Below are 22206 nucleotides of genomic sequence, written 5' to 3'. Positions count from 1 at the left end.
GATGAAGGTCTGTTCTCCAACAGCTGCACCAACCATCACCATCGACGCCCAAGTGATGGAGGGCTTGACCGTACGAGCAGGTGACACCATCGTCATCACTGCCACCAGCATTTTGGGCAAACCTGCACCGACCTCCTGCTGGTCAAAGGGTGGAAAGTACTTCAAACCCTCAGACCTCGTTCACATCGAGAGCACCGCCACGTCCTCCACCCTGTCGGTCAAATATGCCAGCAGGAAGGACTCTGGAGATTACATAATCACCGCCAGCAACCCCTTCGGTGTGAAGGAGGAAACCGTCAAGGTCAAAGTCCTCGATGTGCCCGGAGCTCCCGGACCCATTGAGTGCAGTGGCGTCTCCTCGGAGAAGGTAACTCTCACCTGGACAGCGCCGACTGAGGATGGAGGCTCCCCAATAAAGCACTACACCCTGGAGAAGAGGGAGACCAGCCGTCTGCTGTGGACCATCCTGGAGGAGAAGGTCCTCGACTGTCACTATGTGGCCAACAAGCTCATCCAGGGCAACGAGTACTTCTTCAGAGTCTCTGCCGTGAACCAGTATGGAGCCAGTGAGCCGGCTCACTCCGAGGCCGTCAAGATGGTGGACAGATTCGGTATGAACTGTGAGGCTACATCCTTCATCATAGGCAAAGCAGTTTTTGGTCATTTGGTTTTTCTTTGTCTCTATGTACAGGCCCTCCAGGTCCACCCTCCAAACCCGAGGTGGAGAAAGTTGATGGACATTCAGCCACCATAACCTGGAGAAGACCTGCCGAGGATGGGGGAAGTGACATCATTGGTTACTGTGTGGAGAAGAAAGAGAAGAAGGGAATGAGGTGGATGAGAGCATCCAAGAAGTCTGTGATTGAGCTGAGGTACGAAGTGACGGGTCTCACCGAAGGCGTGGAGTATGAGTTCCGGGTTCTTGCTGAGAACAAAGCTGGTTTTGGAGAACCCAGCGAGCCGTCAATGCCTGTCAGAACCATCGTCGCTGCTTGTGAGTTCAGAAGTCCAGTGTCATCTTCTCACATCCAGACTTTTGTCCGAATTAATTCTTACAAGGCTTATTTAACTCATCGAGTTGCCTTTTTGTTGTCTCACAGATCCACCCGGACCTCCGGTCAATCCTAGAGTAACAGACACAACAAAGACCACCGCAACGCTGAACTGGGGCAAGCCTCTCGACAACGGTGGTCTGCAGGTGACAGGATATTTGATTGAGCACAAGAAGGAAGGCACGGAGGAGTGGGTGAAGGACACACCTTTGTCTCCACTGAGGATCACAGAGTTTGTCGTCCCTGAGCTGGAAAACGGCGCAAAGTACCACTTCAGAATCAGTGCAGTGAATAAAAAGGGCGCCGGCGAACCCGCCGAGACCAAAGAGCTGGTGGAGATTGTGGAGCATGCAGCTGAACCAGGTTTGGAGTTGGACCTTGAGCTGAGAAGAACCCTGGTTATCAGAGCCGGCTGCTCCATTCGCCTGTTCGTACCGATAAAGGGCCGCCCAACACCGACGGTCACCTGGACCAAGGAAGGTGGCCCAGTGCCACGCGCTGTTATCGACAGCACAGAATCGTTCACAATGCTGATCATACCTGAGAGTTCACGGATAGACGCAGGCAAATACGAGCTTACTCTGGAAAACTCTGCCGGGAAGAAGACCGCTGACATTCATGTGAGAGTCCTGGATTCACCTGGACCTCCACTGAACTTGAAACCTATCAAGATCGACAAGGAGAGCATCACACTGCAGTGGGAGATGCCTCTGATCGACGGTGGCGCGAAGATCACAAACTACATCATCGAGAAGAGAGAATCGACACGCAAAGCCTTTGCTACCGCTGTGACAAAATGTCCGACTACATCGGTCAGAATTGGTGAGCTGGGCGAAGGCTGCGAGTATTATTTCAGAGTGTCTGCTGAGAACGAGTATGGCATCGGTGAAGCTGTGGAAACTACTGATGCTGTCCGTGCATCCCAGGCCCCGACTCCTCCAGACAGCATCATTCCTACCGACATCACGAAAACCTCAGTCAACCTGGCGTGGACCAAACCCAAGCACGACGGTGGAAGTAGAATCACGGGATACGTCCTGGAAGCCCAGAAGAAGGGAACCGACCAGTGGGCCCACGTAACCACAGTGAAGACCATGGATTTCTCAGTAAAGAACCTCAATGAGAATGAAGAGTATGTCTTCCGTGTGATGGCCGTCAACCAGTCGGGTAGAAGTCTTCCACGTGAGAGCAAACCAATCGTGGTCAGGGACTCCACCTCCCTGCCTGAGTTTGACCTGCGTGGCATCTGTCACAAGACAATCATTGCCAGAGCAGGAGATGACATTAAGGTTGAAATCCCGGTCATGGGTCGTCCCAGGCCAACGGTGTCCTGGCAGAAAGACGGCGCCGCCCTGAAGCTCACACAGAGAACCAACGTGGAAACAACACCCGCAACTGTCATTTTCACTATCAGTGAGTGCAACCGAGCAGACAGCGGCAGGTACACCATGACGGCAAAGAACATCGTCGGCTCTGTGACGGATAGCATCATCGTTAGAGTGCATGATGTACCCGGTCCACCTAAAGGACCGGTGAACATCGTGGAGATATCTCGCACATACTGTGTGTTTTCGTGGGAGCCTCCCGAGAACGACGGTGGTGTTCCCATCAACAACTATGTGGTTGAAATGAGAGATACAACCTCCCAAACGTGGAATGAGCTGTCGACCAACATCATCCGCACTGTCTACAAAGCCATCCGGTTAACCACCGGATCAGAGTACCAGTTCAGAGTCAAGGCGAAGAACAGATATGGCGTCGGACCACCCATCACCTCAGAATCAGTCGTGGCTGCATATCCATTCAAAGTACCTGGACCTCCTGGAACTCCCAACGTCGTGGCTTTCACCAAGGACTCAATAACGATTGGCTGGAACGAGCCTGTGTCTGACGGTGGAAATGAAGTGATTGGCTACCATGTTGAGAGGAAGGAGAGGAGCAGCATCATGTGGTACAAGATCAACAAGAGTATCGTGAAGGGAAACATCTTTAAATCATCTGGGCTTGAAGATGGAGTTGCCTATGAATTCCGTGTCTCAGCTGAAAACATGGCCGGAGTGGGGAAACCCAGTAAATCCTCAGAGGCAATACTTGCGTTGGACCCCATCGACCCACCGGGTCAGCCTGAGCCGATCTTTGTCAACAAGAACGTAATCACCATCCAGTGGACGAAGCCAGAGTATGACGGTGGCTTCAAGATCACAGGCTACATTGTGGAGAAGAGAGAGCTGCCCGCTGGCCGCTGGATGAGAGCCAACTTCACCAACATCATAGAGACGACGTTCACCGTTAGCGGTCTGACTCAGGACACCGTCTACGAGTTCCGCATCATTGCTAGAAACTCGGCAGGGGCCGTGAGCATCCCCTCCGACCCCTCAGACCAAATCACCTGCAAAGACGACATCGTTGAGCCGCGTATCATGGTCGACGCCATCTACAAGGATGTGGTTCTCCTGAAGGCAGGAGAGTCCTTCAAGCTGGATGCTGATATAGCTGGACAACCAACGCCGGCAATGGTTTGGACAAAGAATGGAAAAGAGGTTGAGAACACGTTGAAGCTTGACATCAAGTTCACTGAACTGACGACCACTTTAACAAACAAGGAGTCTGTCAGATCAGACGGCGGAGAGTTTGTTTTGACTGCCACAAATGTGGGAGGCTTTGCAAAGCACATCTTCAACGTTAAAGTTCTAGACAGGCCTGGACCTCCAGGTGGACCCCTCAAAGTGTCGGACGTCACCGCTGACAACTGTGTTCTTGCTTGGATGCCGCCTGCAGATGACGGTGGTGCCAAAATTGAAGGCTACGTGATAGAGAAGCGCGAATCGAGCAGACTGGTGTGGACCAATGTGGTTTCGGACCTACAAGTCACAGAACACAAAGTGACCAAGCTCCTCAAAGGAAATGAATACATCTTCAGAGTAATGGCAGTTAACAAATATGGAGTAGGTGAGGCTATCGAATCAGAGCCCACGATTGCAGACAATCCATACACAATCCCAGACCCTCCAGAGAGCCCGCAGGTCACTGCCATCACCAGAGATTCAATGGTATTAATGTGGCAAGCACCAAAGAGTGACGGAGGAACCCCCATCACCAACTACCACATTGAGAGAAAAGACAAAGCTGGTCTCCGATGGCTCAAGTGCAACAAGAGGAAGGTGAAAGAGCTACAGTTCAAAGCTACAGGTCTGCACGATGGACATGAATATAAATTCAGAGTTATTGCAGAAAACATTGCAGGTGTCAGCGTGCCGAGTGTTTCCAGTCCGTTCTACAAGGCCACTGATGGACTGTTCAAACCAGGTGCTCCATGCAACCCCAGAATCCTGGACACTACAAAGTCCTCCATCACTGTGGCCTGGAACAGACCTGTATATGACGGTGGTTCTGAAATCACCGGCTACATTGTGGAGACGTGCATCCCATCTGAAAAAACAGAGGAGGAGGAGTGGACTATCGTGACCCCGAAGGAGGGTTTGCTAGCAACTTCATTTACCATCATTAATCTGAAGGAGAACCAGGAGTACAAGATCAACATCTCAGCCATCAATGGCGAAGGAATTGGAGAGGCTGCATCTGTTCTAGACAATGCTAAGGCAGAGGACCGCCTAATCCCACCCGAGATGGACCTGGACCTGGAACTCCGGAAAGTAATCAGTCTCAGGGCCTGTTGTTCACTCAGACTCTTTGTTCCCATCAAAGGACGACCAAGTCCTCAGGCCAAATGGACCAAAGGAGACGGGGAGCCTGTTGAGAGGGCAACTATTGACAGCACGTCATCATACACATTACTGGTGATTGAAAACCTCAACAGATTCGACAGTGGAAAATACAATCTAACAATTGAAAACAGCTCCGGCTCCAAGACTGCGACTGTCCAGGTCAGAGTGCTGGACACACCCAGCGCCCCGCAGAACCTGAAGATCACTGCAGTGACGAATGAAGCTGTTGCTCTGGTGTGGGATCCGCCTGTGAATGATGGAGGAGTCAAAATTAAGAACTATGTTGTTGAAAAGCGCGAGTCTACAAGGAAAGCGTATGCTACTGTTAATGCTAACTGTCATCAAACCACCTTCACAGTGGACCAGCTGCTAGAAGGATGCAACTATTACTTCAGAGTCCTTGCTGAGAATGAATACGGCATTGGGCTGCCGATTGAAACTGGTGAGTCCGTCAAAGTGTCTGAGAAACCTCAGCCACCCGGGAAGATTACCCTGAAGGACGTCACCAAGAACAGTGTCACGCTCTCTTGGGAAAAGCCGGAGCACGACGGTGGCAGCAGAGTGGGCTGCTACGTCGTTGAGATCCAGCCTAAAGGTGTCGATAAGTGGAGCCAGGCTGTGATTGTCAAGGAAACTGAAGCCACCATCAGCGGACTGAACGCAGGGGAAGAATACATGTTCCGCGTCTCTGCTAGAAATGAGAAGGGAACAAGTGACCCTCGCCAAATCGGCGTCCCAGTTATCGTCAAAGACCTTGTCATTGCGCCTGTTGCCAAGATGCTGTTCAACACCTTTAGTGTGTTGGCAGGCGAAGACTTGACGGTGAATGTTCCGTATGTCGCTCGTCCCAAAGCGGCTGTTTCCTGGGTCAAGGACGGTCAGCCACTGAAGAGGACCACCAGGGTCAACTTCACTGCAACAGATACGATGTTGAACCTTAACATTAAAGAGGCCACAAAGGACGATGTTGGACGCTACATTATCACCCTCAGCAACACGGCAGGAGAGACGACGGCTGATATCGGAATCGTTGTCCTCGACAAACCTGGCCAGCCAGGTGGTCCAGTAAAAGTAGAGGAGGTGACTTCTGACAGTGTCACTGTTTCCTGGAATCCACCTGAATACGATGGCGGCTGCACCATCAAGAACTACATTGTGGAAAAGAGGGACACTTCCACGACTGAGTGGCTGGTCGTATCTTACAACCTGGCTCGCACCAAGATCAAAGCTGGCCGACTGAAGGCCGGCTCTGAGTATCAGTTCAGAATCACAGCAGAAAACAGATACGGAAAAGGCCCATCTCTCGTGTCCGAGTGTATCTTGGCCCAGTACCCGTACAAGCTCCCAGGACCCCCAGGAACACCGTCGATTGCGGTCTGCACCAAGGACAGTATGGTGGTGGCTTGGAATGAACCGGTGAACGATGGTGGAAGCACCATCTTGGGTTACCATCTTGAACGTAAAGAGAGGAACAGCATTCTGTGGGTCAAACTCAACAAGTCATTGATTACTGACCAGACTTTCAAGAGCAGTGGTCTTGAGCAAGGCATGGAGTATGAATACAGAGTTTATGCTGAAAACATAGTTGGAATTGGCAAAGTCAGTAAAGTTTCTGAGGGAGTTATTGCCAGGGATCCTTGTGATCCTCCTGGTACCCCAGAGGCAATAAATATCACCAAAGACTCTGTGACGATTGTTTGGACTAAGCCTGAGTATGATGGTGGTGCAAAGGTCACCGGCTACGTTGTGGAAAAGAAGGAGCTTCCCGAAGGTCGCTGGCTGAAGGCTAATTTCACAAATGTCATCGAGACAGAGTACATCGCCACAGGACTTGTGCAGGACAACCAGTACGAATTCCGTGTGATCGCGAGAAACGCTGCTGGCGTGTTCAGCCTGCCGTCTTACAGCTCCGGCCCCATCACCGCCAAGGACGAGATTGAGCCGCCACGCCTCAGCATCGACCCTCAGTACACTCAGAACGTGGTGGTCAATGCTGGAGAACACTTTAAGATTGATGCAGATGTCCATGGCAAACCGCTGCCCTCTATTCACTGGATGAAGGGGGAGCAGGAACTGGGCAACACCATCCAAAGGGAGATCAAGAACACACCCACAAAAGCCTTCATTTCCGTCAAAGAGGCAAAACTTTCAGATGGGGGTCAGTACACTCTGCTGCTGAGAAACCCCGGAGGAGAAAAGGCTACACACATCAACGTGGTCGTTTTGGATAAACCTGGAGAACCACAGGGGCCTTTTGTTGTGACAGGAATTACTAAAGATCGATGCTGTCTGGCGTGGAAACCCCCGATACAAGATGGTGGCAGCAAGATCTCTCACTATGTTGTTGAAAGGAGGGAGACAAGCAGATTGGTCTGGACAGTCATCGACCCAAAAGTGGAAAATATTTGTCTCAAGGTCACAAAACTCCTAGAGGGAAATGAGTACATCTTCAGAGTTCGGGCTGTGAACCAATTTGGAACCAGTGCTCCACTGGAGTCTGATGCTGTCATGATCAAAGACCCATACATGGTACCTGGATCCCCCAGGAGCCTGGAGGTTTCACACATTAAGAAGGATTCAATGGTGCTGACATGGGAGGCTCCTTCTGAAGATGGAGGCAGTCCTATCACTGGATACATCATTGAGAAGCATGACAAAGAGGGAGTGAGATGGACACGATGCAACAGAAAGACAGTCACTGATTTGACTTTCAAGATCACTGGATTGCTGGAAAGCCACAGCTATGAGTTCAGAGTTGCAGCTGAAAATGCTGTTGGCATTAGTGAGCCCAGCTCTGCAACGGTCTACTACAAAGCTCTGGATCCCATCTTCAGGCCAGGTCCACCACATAATCCCAGAGTTACAGACACAACAAAGTCATCGGTGTTCCTGTCGTGGGGCAAGCCGGGCTGTGACGGAGGCTGTGGGATTCAGGGATACATTGTGGAGTGCTGCGTCACCACAGAGCCAGCAGAAGTCCTAGACACAGAGACACCGGTTGCAGAAGCACCAGCTGAGGAATGGACGATGTGCACACCGCCAACAGGCATCAAGAAGACCAAGTTTGAGGTTCCAAACCTTAAGGAAAACCAGGCATACAAGTTCAGAGTGTGTGCTATCAACAAAGTTGGAGTTGGGGAGCATGCTGATGTCTCGGGAGCTGTTGTGGCCAGAGACAGGGCGGAGGAGCCCGACCTGGACATTGACCCAGAACTGAGAAAGATTGTGACCATCAAAGCTGGCACTTCCCTGAGACTCTTCATCCCCATCAAAGGACGGCCCACTCCGTCCATCAAGTGGGACAAAGATGAAGCCGCCCTGAGGGAGACTGCTCAGCTAGAGACTACCAGCAGTTACACATCCCTCGTGATTGATAAGATGAGCAGAAATGACAGCGGCAAGTACACAATCACTGTAGAAAACTCTAGTGGAACCAAGTCTGCGTTTGTTCTTGTTCGTGTTCTTGACACTCCGAGTGCGCCCGTTAATCTTAAAGTCAAAGAAATCACAAACCAGTCGGTGACTCTTCAATGGGAACCTCCTCTCTTGGATGGTGGGTCCAAAATCAAGAACTATGTTGTTGAAAAGAGAGAAAGCACGCGCAAAACATACGCAGCTGTCGTGACAAACTGCCATGCTCTCTCTTGGAAGATTGAGCCTCTTCAGGAGGGCTGTAGCTACTACTTCAGAGTGTATGCCGAGAACACTCATGGTGTGGGTCTGCCTGCCGCAACTGTCGACCCGCTTAAGGTCTCAGAAGTTCCCCAGTCTCCAAAGAATCTGATTGTTACAGATCAAACCAAAACAAGCATCTCTTTGGCCTGGGAGAAGCCCGAGTACGACGGTGGAAGCAGAGTGATTCAGTATCTGCTGGAGGTGCAGCTGAAGGGTCAGGAGAAATGGAATAATGTTAATTCATTCAAGACTATGGAGGCCACGATGTCCAATCTAAACCCAGGAGAGGAGTATCTGTTCAGAATCACAGCGATCAACGATAAGGGGAAGAGTGACCCCAAAGTCCTCGCAGGGCCAGTGATGACGAAGGATTTAGTGTTTGAGCCTGATGTGCGTCCAGCCTTCAGTACCTACAGCGTCCACGTGGGAAAAGACACAAACATAGAAATCCCTATCTTTGGACGACCCAAACCAACAGTCACGTGGTCCAAAGATGGAGCTCCTCTGAAGTTCACCACCAGAGTTAATATACACAATACGCCAACACACACAACACTGAGCATTAAGGAAGCAGCAGGTGATGATGGCGGCATGTACAGCATTAATGTTTCCAACTCCGTTGGAAAGAAAGACACTACAGTCGAAGTCATCGTGCTCGATAAGCCGGGCCCGCCATCCGGCCCCGTGAAATTCGATGAAGTCACAACACAAAGTGTCACTATTTCATGGGGGGTTCCAAAGCACAATGGCGGATGCCAAATCTCAAACTACATTGTGCAGAAGAGAGACACCACCACAACAACGTGGGAAAATGTTACCATCAACTGTGCACGAACCAGCATCAAAGTACCTCGGCTGAAGACTGGCGCAGAGTATCAGTTCAGAATCATTGCACAGAACCGATATGGCAAGAGTCACGGTCTGGACTCATCCTCTGTGGTGGCCCAGTACCCGTACCGGGAGCCTGGGCCACCAGGCACTCCGTTCATCTCCTCTTTGTCCAGGGACCACCAGATTGTCGAGTGGCATGAACCCGTCTCTGATGGAGGCAGCCCTGTTCTCGGGTACCATTTGGAAAGGAAAGAAAGGAACAGCATCCTCTGGGTGAAGATTAACAAGACTCTTATCCATGAGCCCAAGTTTAAGAGTTACCCACTGGAAGAGGGTATCGAGTATGAATACAGGGTTTGTGCTGAGAATATTGTCGGCATTGGAAGGTGTAGTAAGATTTCAGAGGGCTGTGTTGCCCGTGACCCATGTGATCCTCCAGGCTTGCCAGAGGCCATCCATGTGACAAAAGATAGCATTGTTATCCAGTGGACTAAGCCAGAGTATGATGGTGGCAGTAACATCACTGGCTACACCGTAGAGAAGCGTGACCTACCAGAGGGCCGATGGGTGAGGGCCAACTTCACTAACGTGATTGAGACGCAATTCACCATCACTGGTCTGACTGAAAACGCACAGTATGACTTCAGGGTCATTGCTAAAAACGCCGTTGGTACCGTGAGCAAACCATCGTACAACAGTGGACCAATCACTGCAAGTGATAAAATCGAGGCTCCAAAATTCTCCATCGATCCCGCCTTCACTAAGACCATCATCATCAATGCTGGTGAGACTTTCAAGCTCAATGCTGATGTCCGTGGCAAACCTCTGCCGGTAATCCAGTGGTTCAAGGATGAAAAACCACTGGAGAACACCCTACGTCTTCAAATCAGAAACACTGAGACTCATGCACTGGTTGTTATTAAGGACTGTGTCAGGGTTGACGGTGGCACATACACCCTTCAGCTGACGAATGACGCTGGCAGTGAAACGGTCCCATTCAAGGTTGTAGTCCTGGATAGACCCAGCCAATGTGAAGGACCACTTCATGTCACTGGAGTGGCTGAAGATCGGTGCACACTGGCATGGCACGCCCCTCAACATGACGGCGGTAGTCCCATTACACACTATCTGATCGAGAGACGAGAGACAAGCCGCCTGGCCTGGACAGTTGTTTCCAGCAGCTGTAGCACCACCTGCTACAAAGTCACTAAACTGCTTGAAGGAAATGAGTACATGTTCAGAGTCATGGCTGTGAACAGCTACGGTGTCAGTGAACCGCTGGAATCAGACGGAGTCATCATGAAGACACCATTCCTTCCTCCTGGATCGCCTCACATTGAGGATGTGTCGAATATTACCCACGACGGCATGACTCTCACCTGGTCTGCTCCTGAGACCGAGGGCGGCAGTGAAATTTCCAACTACATCATTGAAAAGAAGGATAGAAGTGGAATCAAATGGACGCGATGCAACAGGCAGAAGGTCACTGACCTCTCCTTCAGAGTCACGGGCCTGACCACTGGACATGAGTACGAGTTCAGAGTGTCTGCAGAGAATGCGGTTGCGGTGGGAGAGCCCAGTCTCCCAAGTTCATACTATAAGGCAAGTGATCCCAAGTACAAACCTGGAGCGCCCGCATATGTGAATGTGATCGACTCCACAAAGAACTCGATTACCGTGTCGTGGGGAAAACCCCTGTCTGATGGCGGCAGCACAATTCAGGGATACATTGTTGAAGTGTGCAAGGCTGAGGAGGACCAGTGGACCATGGTTACCCCCCCAACTGGCCTGCGTGTCAACAAATATGAAATTTCTAAACTTACCGAGGGCCAAGAGTACAAGCTCCAGGTGTGTGCCCTGAACAAACTGGGAGTCGGCGAGCCAGCAGTTCTTTCTGGAACGGCCAAACCCGAAGAACGAGTAGAGCCACCCGAGATCCACCTGGACTCTGAGCTCAGGAAGGGTATTGTTCTGAAAGCTGGTGGGTCTGTTCGAATCCACATTCCCTTCAAGGGAAGGCCGACTCCCGAGATCCAGTGGAACAAGGATGAAGGTGCCCTGCCCGAGAAAGCAGTTGTCGAGAAAACTCTACACTACACTCAGCTGTCCATTGACTCATGCGACCGCAACGATTCTGGAAAATACACCCTCACACTCACCAACAGTAGTGGTACCGTCTCTGAGTTTGTCTCTGTGAAAGTTCTCGATACACCCGGAGCCCCGCAGAACCTTGTGGTCAAAGAAGTCAGAAAGGACTCTGTCACTCTCATGTGGGACGCCCCACTGATTGATGGAGGATCAAAAATTAAAAACTATGTCATTGATAAACGTGAATCCACCAGGAAGGCATTTGCAAATGTGTCCACAAAATGCAGCAAGACCACCTTCAAGGTAGAGAACCTCGTTGAAGGTGCAATGTACTACTTCAGAGTTATGGCTGAGAATGAATATGGAGTTGGCCAGGCTGTTGAAACAAAGACTGCTTCAAAAGCCTCTGAGGTGCCACTGCCTGTTGGAATAATCTTCCTCACAGACGTGACGAAGGCCAGTGCTACTCTGTCTTGGGAGAAACCAGAGCATGATGGAGGCAGCAGGATTGCTGGCTATCTCATCGAGATGCAGCCAAAGGGATCAGACAAGTGGGGAGTTGCGACAAACACAAAGACATGTGAAGGTACCGTCACAGGCCTCACGGCGGGAGCTGAGTACTTGTTCCGCATTATTGCATACAATGAGAAGGGAAAGAGTGAGCCAAAGGCGCTGGCTGCACCTGTTGTTGCCAGTGACATGACCATAGAACCAAGTATCAAGAGTCAGTTCAATACTTACAGTGTACTGGCGGGAAAAGACCTGAAACTGGAGTTCCAGGTGGTCGGTCGGCCCAAACCCAGAATCAGCTGGACCAGGGATGGTCAGACCATGAAAGTGACATCCAGAGTCAATGTGGTCAACACTGCAATGACTACAGGAATTCAGATCACCGAAGCTTGCAAGGAGGACTTTGGCAAATATTCCATCACTGCCACAAATTCTGTTGGTACAGTCACCGAGGACGTGACTGTCATCATCCTCGACAAGCCTGGTCCACCAACTGGGCCCATAAAAGTTGTTGAAGTGAGCAACACGTTTGTTCACCTGTCCTGGGAGCCGCCAGAGTACACTGGTGGATGCCAAGTGAAAAATTACATTGTGGAAAAGAGAGACACCACCACCACCACATGGCAGACGGTCACCACACAACTGGCTAGAACTGCTTTCAAGGTCACCAAGCTGAAGACTGGTGCAGAGTACCAATTCAGGATTATTGCCGAAAACAGATATGGAAAAGGTACATCTCTGGACTCCAAGTCCATTGTGGTGCAGTATCCTTACAAACCACCAGGGCCTCCAGGAACGCCACATGTCCAGTCTGCAACCAAAGAAATGATGATCATTGAGTGGAATGAGCCAGTTAACGATGGTGGGAGCTCAGTTATCGGTTATCATCTGGAGAGTAAGGAGAGAAGCAGCATTCTCTGGAACAAACTCAACAAGACTCTTATTGCTGATACTCAGTTCAAGATCTGTAACCTCGAGGAGGGTATCGGCTACGAGTTCAGAGTTTATGCTGAAAACATTGTTGGTATTGGTAGATGCAGTAAAGTGTCTGAGTCCTTTGTTGCACGTGACCCGTGTGATCCTCCTGGTGCCCCAGAAGCTGTGTCCATTACCAAGAACCAGATCAAGATCCAGTGGACCAAACCCCAGTACGACGGTGGAAGCAAAGTGAATGGTTATATTGTGGAGAGGAAAGATCTTGCTTCCCCCGATGGGCGCTGGGTAAGAGCCAACTTCACCAACATCATTGAGACTGAGTACACCATCACCGGTCTGACAGAGAATGAACAATATGAGTTCAGAGTCATTGCGAGAAATGCTGCCGGAGTCTTCAGTGAGCCTTCAGACAGTTCAGGACCTATCACTGCTACCGATGAAATTGAACCACCAAGAGCTTCAATGGATCCGAAATACAAGGATGTTATCGTAGTGAACGCTGGAGAAAATCTGCTAATGGATGCAGACATTTATGGAAAACCCATTCCTGACATTGTCTGGCTCAAAGAAGGCAAAGAAATGGACAAAGCCTTACGTATCGAAGTGAGAAGTACAGAGAAACGTACTTCCATGACCATCAAGGATGTGACAAAGCTGGATAGTGGTCACTATGACCTCGTCCTCAAGAATCTGGGTGGCACAAAAGCATTCCCCATCACTGTTAAAGTCCTGGATAAACCAGGCCCACCCACTGGCCCCATGAAGGTCACTGGGATCATGGCCGACCGTTGCGTCTTGGCCTGGTCAGAGCCGGCGCTGGATGGTGGAGCCACTATCAAGCACTATATCCTGGAGAAGAGAGAAACGAGCAGATTGTCCTGGACAATTGTTGCATCAGATATCAAGGGTTTGTTCCATAAAGTGAAAAGCTTGCTTCCTGGAGACGAGTACATATTCCGGGTCAGAGCAGTCAACAAGTTCGGTGTCGGTGAATTCCTTGAAAGTGACCCGATCGTAGCACGTAATCCTTACAAACCACCAAGTGCTCCTGGAACTCCAGAAGCTAGTCAGATCACAAAGGACTCTATGGTTTTGTCTTGGAGTGCTCCAGAACACACTGGCGGAGCACAAATTGAAGGCTATCATCTTGAAAAACGTGATAAAGACAGTGTGAGGTGGACAAAATGCAACAGACAGAAGCTGACAGATAATTTCTACAAGGTCACGGGTCTGATGACAGATCACTTCTACGAGTTCAGAGTTTCAGCTGAGAATGAGGCTGGAATGGGAGACCTCAGTGAGCTGTCCCTGTTCTACAGAGCATGTGATGCCCCCACACCCCCAGGACCTCCACACCATCCAAAGGTAACGGACTACTCAAAGTCCTCTGTGTCGCTGTCTTGGGGCAAACCTGACTTTGATGGTGGCGCCTACGTCAAGGGTTACATTGTTGAGATGAGGGAGTACACCCCCATGCCCGAGTCCACGGAGGAGGCAGAAGTAGCCCCAGCAATAGACATGCCGGTTGAAAAAGAGTGGAGCATGTGCACCCCTCCCACTGGCATTCAAGCTACCAAAATCACTGTCATAGATCTGAAGGAAGGTGTAGAGTACCAGTTCCGTGTCTGTGCCATTAATTCAGAGGGCATAGGTGAGGCTGCCAACATTCACGGCACAGTGGTCACATCCGACAGGTCGGAGGCACCAGAGATTGAGCTTGACGCCGACCTCAGAAAAGTAGTGTCTGTCCGAGCCGGTGGAAGTCTGCGCCTGTTTGTCACCATCAGAGGACGCCCAGAGCCTGCCGTGAAGTGGGAGAAGGTTGAGGGTACCCTCACAGAACGAGCAGCCATCGACAGTACCAGCTCCTACACCATGCTCGTGATTGACAATGTTAACCGATTTGACAGTGGCAAATATTCACTGACACTGGAGAACAGCAGTGGCACAAAATCTGCAGTCGTTGCCGTAAGAATTTTGGATACTCCAAGTGCCCCTCAAAATCTCAAGATAAAGGAACTCAAGAAGGACTCAGTGACTCTGGCCTGGGACTCACCACTCACAGACGGTGGTGCTAAAATCACGAACTACATTGTAGAAAAGAGAGAGTCTGTCAGGAAGGTCTATACCACTGTCACCAGCAACTGCACTGCAAACTCATTTAAGATTGAAGAAATGCCTGAAGGGGGAATGTTCTACTTCAGAGTTTGTGCTGTCAATGAATATGGCCAAGGACAGATGGCAGAGACCAAAGAAATCAAAATCTCTGAGGTTCCTCTGCCTCCAAGCAAGGTTACCCTGGTTGACCTGACGAAGACCAGCGTGTCTCTGGCCTGGCAAAAGCCTGCTCATGATGGTGGCAGCAAAGTCATGTGCTACAATGTGGAATTCAAGCCCAAGACTGGAGATAAATGGGGCACTGCCTGCACAGTCAAGGTGACGGAGGCAACTATCCAAAATCTAACTCCCAATGAAGCCTATTTATTCAGAGTTATTGCTATTAATGAAAAGGGAAAGAGTGAGCCAAAGGATCTTGGTCTGCCTGTGGTTGCAAAAGATGTGGCAATAGAACCATCAACTCATTTGCTGTTCACCACCTACAGTGTCAAGGCTGGAGATGATCTGACACTTTCGGTTCCAATAAGAGGCAGGCCAAAGCCTGTTGTGTCCTGGAAGAAAGACAGTCTTCCCCTGAAGCAAACGTCATCAGTAACCATCAAGAACACTGCCACTGCCTCCAATGTCATTATCAAAGAGGCAAAAAGAGAACACGTTGGGAAGTACGAGGTGACGCTGGCCAACTCTGGAGGATCCATCACTGTTGACATTGGAGTTGTCGTTCTTGACAAACCAGGTGCACCTAAAGAAATCAAGGTAGATGCAGTTACCTCAGATAGCATCACGCTATCCTGGTCTCCACCGGAATATGATGGTGGCTGCTGCATCAGCAACTATATTGTGGAGAAGAGAGACACCAACACTCAGGAATGGCAGATGGTGGCAAGTAATGTTGCCAGGACATCTTTCAAAGCTGGACGACTGACACACGGAGCAGAGTACCAATTCCGTATCTACGCAGTAAACCGGTACGGCAAGAGCACCTATCTGGATTCACCTGGAATCACAGCTCAGTACAACTTCAAACAACCCGGGCCTCCTTCCACACCGATAGTTAAACATGCCACCAAATCGTACATGTTGGTGACCTGGAATGAACCGGTGAGCGACGGCGGAAGTCCAGTTCTGGGCTACCATATTGAGAGAAAGGAACGCTCCAGCATCTTGTGGACAAAGATGAACAGGGGCATGATCAAAGACACTGAATATAAAGTCAGTGGAATTGAAGAGGGTATGATGTATGAATACCGGGTGTATGCTGAGAACATTGCAGGTATTGGTAAATGTAGCAAGGCCTGCGAGGCTGTGGCAGCCAGAGATCCATGTGATTCTCCAGGCACGCCGATGGTCACCGCCATCACCAGATCATCTGTCTCCTTATCTTGGGATAAACCAGAGTATGATGGTGGAGCCAAAGTTTCTGGCTACATCATTGAAAGCAGAGATCTTCCTGAAGGACGCTGGACAAGGTGCAATTTCACCAACGTTCCTGAGACTCATTACGATGTGACAGGACTGACCGAGAACAGCCGCTACGACTTCCGAATCATCGCAAAGAATGCAGCTGGATTGTTTAGCATTCCTTCAGAAAACACAGGCCCCATCACTGTGACAGACAACGTGGATCCACCACGTATCATGATGGACGTGAAGTTCAGAGAAGCAGTTTACGTAAAAGCAGGAGAGATGTTAAAGATAAATGCTGACCTGTCTGGACGCCCTGCGCCTGTTGTGTCCTGGACCAAAGACGGCAAAGAGATCGAGCTGCGAGCCAGAATCCAGATTGTTACAACAGAAACCAGCACCTGTGTCATTGTGAAAGATTGCATCAGGAAAGACTCCGGACAGTATGTGCTGACCCTGCAGAACATCGGTGGTACAGTTAACATGCCAGTGAATTGTGTTGTGATCGATAAGCCTGGACCCTCTGCAGGACCTCTCCAGATCACTGGCCTCACAGCTGACGCCTGCACTCTGTCATGGGGTCCACCGCAGGAGATAGGTGGTGCAAAAATCACGCATTATGTTGTGGAGAAGCGCGACACCAGTCGATTGGCTTGGACTCTTGTGAAGGGTGACATCACTAAAACCTTCTACAAAGTCACTGGCCTTCTGAAGGGCAATGAGTACATATTCAGAGTTTTGGCTGTCAGCAAGCATGGCCAGGGTGAGCCTCTGGAGAGCGAAGCAGTGAAGGTGACAGATCCATACACGATTCCTACTGCTCCAGCTAGTGTGGATGTTACTACTATTACTGGAGACTCGATGACCCTCACCTGGTGTAAGCCAGCCAGTGACGGAGGTAATCCCATCACTGGATATGTGATTGAGCGACGTGAAAAGACAGGCATGCGATGGGTTCGTGTGAACAGAGACCTAATCCTGAAATGCACTGCGATCGTCACCAAACTACGCAAAGGCTGTGAATACGACTTCAGAGTGTACGCTGAAAATGCTGCGGGCGCGGGTCCCGTCAGTGAACCATCTGCTACGTTCAGACCGGTCGACCCACTGGTTGTTCCTTCTCGTCCAACAAAACCAAAGATCATCAACTCAACCAAAGACACCGTGTTGATTGTCTGGAAACCACCCACAGATGACGGTGGAGCTCCCATACTTGGATACAGTGTGGAGTACAGAGACTACATCCCAAAACCAGCGGTGGAGGAAGACGAGGAAGCATATGAGGAGGAAGAGGAAGAAGACGTACTCGAGTCACCTGAAGAGTTAGCTAGATGGGTGGAGGCTGTCCCTCTTACCAAAAGCTTGGAGTTCACCATTAGTGGACTGAAGACAGATGCAGAGTACGAATTCTGTGTAAAGGCCATAAACAAAGTGGGCAGCAGTGCACGTAGCCAGTATTCAGACAGTGGAGCCGCCATGGACAGAACAGCAGAGCCGTCGTTTGACATCGACAGTGAAATGCGCAAAGTGCTAATCGTGAAGCACGGCACCGCGTTTACCCTCAATGTGCCTTTCAGTGGAAACCCAGCGCCTTCGGCCATGTGGACCAAAGAGGGTGTAGACCTGAAGGTCAGAGGAACCATCGAGTCCACAGAAACCAGCACATCTCTGACTTTAGAGAAGTCCACGCGGTACGACTCTGGAGAGTACTGCGTCACCATCGAGTCACCGCTGGGACAAGCTTCACTGCCCGTGGTGGTTAAGGTGCTCGACTCTCCTGGACCGCCAGTTAATGTTAAAGTCTCAGCAGTGACCAGAGACTCAGCGACACTCACCTGGGAGGCTCCAGACAACGATGGAGGCGATGCGGTGAAGGCCTACCATGTGGAGAAGCGGGAGGCCAGTAAGAAGGCCTGGGTGTCTGTGACCAGCAACTGCCACGTGCTCACGTACCGGGTGGAGGACCTTCAGGAGGGCGCCATCTATTACTTCAGGATCATTGGAGAGAATGAACATGGCGTGGGAGTGCCGCAAGAGGCCAAGGCCGGAACCAAGATTACAGGTAACTTCCAATACTTTATTTCCAGACATCCTCACAGCCTCCACTGAATGTCTGAACACAATGTCTCCTTGATTCCAGAGGTGCCAAGTCCACCCATGAAACTCGGGGTGGCGAACGTCACCAAAGACACCGTCACTCTGGCCTGGACCAGACCGGAGTACGACGGCGGGAGCAGAGTGAAAGGTTATGTAATTGATGCGGTGGAGAAGGGACAGTCCAAGTGGGTGAAATGTGCCACCGTCAGAGCCATGACCCACACCATCAAGAACCTGAGGGAGGGGGCCGAGTACTTCTTCCGGGTCCGAGCCGAGAACCATGCTGGACTGAGTGAAGCCAAAGAGATGATTGTTCCTGTTCTGGTCAAAGAAATACAAGGTACAATATCCACGTTTACTCATGAGTACATGTTTATTAATAAGTTGGTAAGTAATTATTATTAATAATAATAATAATATTGATGATAATAACTGATGTCTCTGTTTTTTCCTTCACAGAGGCTCCAGAGTTCGACATGGTCAACTACCCCAAGAACACAGTTTATGTGAAAACAGGAAGCAACTTGACCTTTGAGATCCCGCTGAGTGGGAGACCCATGCCAAAGGTCACCGTATCCAAGAATAACGTCGCCATCAAAGGATCCAAGAGATTACTGGCAGAAGTCACTCCGGACAGTTTGATCGTCACGCTAACCGAGAGCATCTCAAGCGATGCCGGGAAATATGAATTCACTGCCTCTAACACAGGAGGAACCACAAAGATTGGCATCATTTTCGTGGTGCTGGACCGACCTGGACCGCCTGTGGGTCCAGTGGTGATTGGAGAGGTCGCAGAGACCACCGTGTGTCTGAAATGGGCTCCTCCAGAGTACGACGGTGGCAGTCCCGTCACCAATTATGTGATTCTGAAGCGTGAGACCAGCACTCCCACCTGGGCCGAGGTGTCCACCAACATCGCCAGAAGCTCCATCAAGGTGACTAAGCTGACCAAGGGCGAGGAGTATCAGTTCAGAGTTAAGGCCGTGAACCGCTACGGCATGAGCGACCACATCGACAGCAAGCCTGTCATGATCAAGCTTCCTTACAGTAAGTTGGCCAGCCCTCCCTGTTTCTTCTGTTTAGTTGTTGAATCTTTCTGACGGTGACGCTCTGTGTTACAGCCATGCCTGGACCTCCATCCACGCCCTGGGTCGGCTTTGTGTCCAGAGAGACTTTGACCATCTGCTGGAATGAGCCAGTCAACGATGGCGGGAACCCTGTTGTCGGATATCACCTGCAGATGAAGGAGAGGAGCAGCATCCTCTGGCAGAAGGTCAATAAGACAGCCATCACCGGAAACCAGTGGCGTGTCACCAACATCTGTCCAGGACTCATCTACGAGTTCAAGGTGGCTGCTGAAAATGCTGCTGGCATCGGAAAAATGAGCAAAACCTCAGAGGAGGTGCTGGCCATCGATGCTTGTGGTGAGTTTATAATCTCTAAAGTCTAAATCTGAAACTGTGGACACACTGGGATGTTTAAGGTCTTTCTGTACCTGTTTTGGTCCTGAACAAGGTCAGTTCTGTCTGTGATCGGGGTTCAGACTCTTTAGGGTTCAGGCTCTTTGGGATTTAGGCTCTTTGGAGTTCAGACTGTATGGGGTTCAGGCTCTTTGTGGGGACTGTTCAGTCTGGCTTTTCACATTTCGATGACTGTATTTAACATGATGACGGTTTACACCGGGATCCTTTTCATTTTGACAGAACCTCCAGCAAACGTCCGAATCACAGAAGTCACCAAGAACTCTGTGACGCTGTCGTGGCAAAGGCCTCCGTACGACGGTGGCAGTAAGATCACCGGCTATAGTCTGGAGAGGAGGGAAGCAGCAAGTGGTCGGTGGGTGAAGGCCAACTTCACAAACATCATCGAGATGGGTTTCACTGTGTCTGGGCTGACCCAGGATGAGTCCTACGAGTTCAGAGTATATGCCAAGAACGCCGTGGGCTCGGTCAGCAACCCATCACTCATTGCCGGTCCGGTCACGTGTGTCGACGCCTGTGGTAAGTTCCTGAAATCTACGACAGGTTTATGTCCGTGCTTCTCATCCTCTGTGCCGGATTGGTCTGAATGGTCTTGTGTCCTGCAGGCGCCCCAGCCATCGATCTACCTCCTGATTACCTGGATGTGGTCCAGTACAAAGCCGGAACTTCAATCAAGCTCAGAGTCGGCATCATTGCAAAGCCTCTGCCGAGCATCGAGTGGCTGAAGAACGGGAAAGAGCTGGTACAGACATCCACTCTGTCCATCGAGAGTACCACCGACTCTTCTGCCGTCTTGATCAAGGACACGGCACGCTTGGACACGGGCTCATATGAGATTAAGATCAGGAACGTTCTGGGATCCGCTTCTGCCACCATCAGGATTGAAATCCTCGGTATTCACAAACTATATTTACTCACTCACTTCATTCAGATATCCATCTAGCGCCAATCTTTAATGCTTCGGCTTTATTCTGACCTTCTTTCAGACAAACCAGGACCTCCGGCAGGAAGCATCAACTTCAACTCCATCACAGCCGACCGAATCATCTTCAGCTGGGAGCCGGTGCCCGAAGTTGACCAGGGCGGCTCCAAGGTCACCCACTACATCGTCGAGAGGCGCGAGACCAGTCGAGTGGTCTGGTCTACGGTGTCAGACCGACACGAGCAGACACACGTCTCCGTCAACAAGCTGGTTCGCGGAAATGAGTACGTGTTCCGCGTCAGGGCTGTCAACAAGTACGGAGTAGGTGAAGCGCTGGAGTCTGAGCCCGTCATCGCCAAGAATGCCTTTGGTAGGTTCTGAACTCATGGGCAGGGATAATATGATGATGCATGTGAGGTTAATTGATGACCCTGTAGTTTGAGTGTGTCTGTTTGTCCTGTGGTGGACTGGCAACCTGTTGACTTTCCATAGTTAGCTGGGATTGGCCCCAGTACCTGGCACTGATCTGGGTAACGTGGCAAAGGAGATGGATGGATGGACCATAAGCACTAAATGTGTACTGAAAATGTCTCCTGTGTGTTTTTGAAGTGACTCCGGGCCAACCTCGAACTCCTGAGGTCAACATAATCACCAAATCCACCATGGTGGTGGAATGGGACAAACCGGGAGTGGATGGAGGAAGCACCGTGAGCGGCTTCTACCTCGAGAGGCGGGACAAGAAGAGTTTGCGCTGGATCCGAGTTTACAAAGATCCCATTGCCGACATCAAGCAGACAGTCTACCACTTGACCGAAGGAAATGAGTACCAGTACCGTGTTTGTGCCATCAACAAGGCCGGCGAGGGGCCATTCTCCGACGCATCCGACTTCTACAAGGCTGCAGATCCAGTCGGTGAGTCTCTCAAATTCCCCACTGAAATGAAAATAAATGTTCACCAGCTAATGATACTTGTCTGAACTGCAGATCCTCCAGATGAGCCATGCAAGCTGAAGGTGGTAGACTCCACCAAGACCTCCATCACGTTGGGCTGGTCCAAGCCCGAATGGGATGGAGGCAGCGAGGTCACCAGCTACATGGTGGAGAAGCTTGTTGAAGGAGAAGAAGAGTGGGCGATGCTCACCTCCAAGGGAGAGGTCAAGACTTCAGAGTTTACGGTTCACGACCTAAAACCAAATGTCAACTATTTCTTCAGAGTCTCTGCTGTAAACTGCTCTGGTCGCGGAGAGCCTCTGGAAATGACCGAACCTGTGCAGGCCAAAGACATCCTTGGTAAACAAAACACTTAAACCTGTGAAATGTTTGTTCTGTGCAGACCTTGTTTTAATCTTGAATCCCTATCCTATGTC

The 22206-nt window shown here is 50.4% G+C and overlaps 1 protein-coding gene across 9 annotated transcripts in view; it reads left to right on the top strand.

The window, feature by feature from the left end:
• Window positions 1-22206, top strand: part of ttn.1 (titin, tandem duplicate 1) — a 182652-nt gene that overhangs the window by 135990 nt on the left and 24456 nt on the right. For all 9 annotated transcript variants that reach the window (XM_080497609.1, XM_080497608.1, XM_080497611.1 and 6 more), the window contains 11 exons: window positions 24-611; window positions 692-994; window positions 1101-18401; window positions 18480-18776; window positions 18896-19483; window positions 19558-19860; window positions 20140-20436; window positions 20523-20810; window positions 20904-21209; window positions 21449-21751; window positions 21824-22129. In XM_080497609.1, coding sequence (XP_080353735.1) covers window positions 24-611; window positions 692-994; window positions 1101-18401; window positions 18480-18776; window positions 18896-19483; window positions 19558-19860; window positions 20140-20436; window positions 20523-20810; window positions 20904-21209; window positions 21449-21751; window positions 21824-22129 — 20880 coding nt within the window. The remainder of the gene's footprint in view (window positions 1-23; window positions 612-691; window positions 995-1100; window positions 18402-18479; window positions 18777-18895; window positions 19484-19557; window positions 19861-20139; window positions 20437-20522; window positions 20811-20903; window positions 21210-21448; window positions 21752-21823; window positions 22130-22206) is intronic.

This window comes from Blennius ocellaris (genome assembly GCF_963422515.1).
Source record: "Blennius ocellaris genome assembly, chromosome: 6".
NCBI classification, from domain to species: Eukaryota; Metazoa; Chordata; class Actinopteri; order Blenniiformes; family Blenniidae; genus Blennius; species Blennius ocellaris.
The sequence above is the reverse complement of the archived record's forward strand: the minus strand, read 5'-3'. Positions and strand labels throughout refer to the sequence as shown.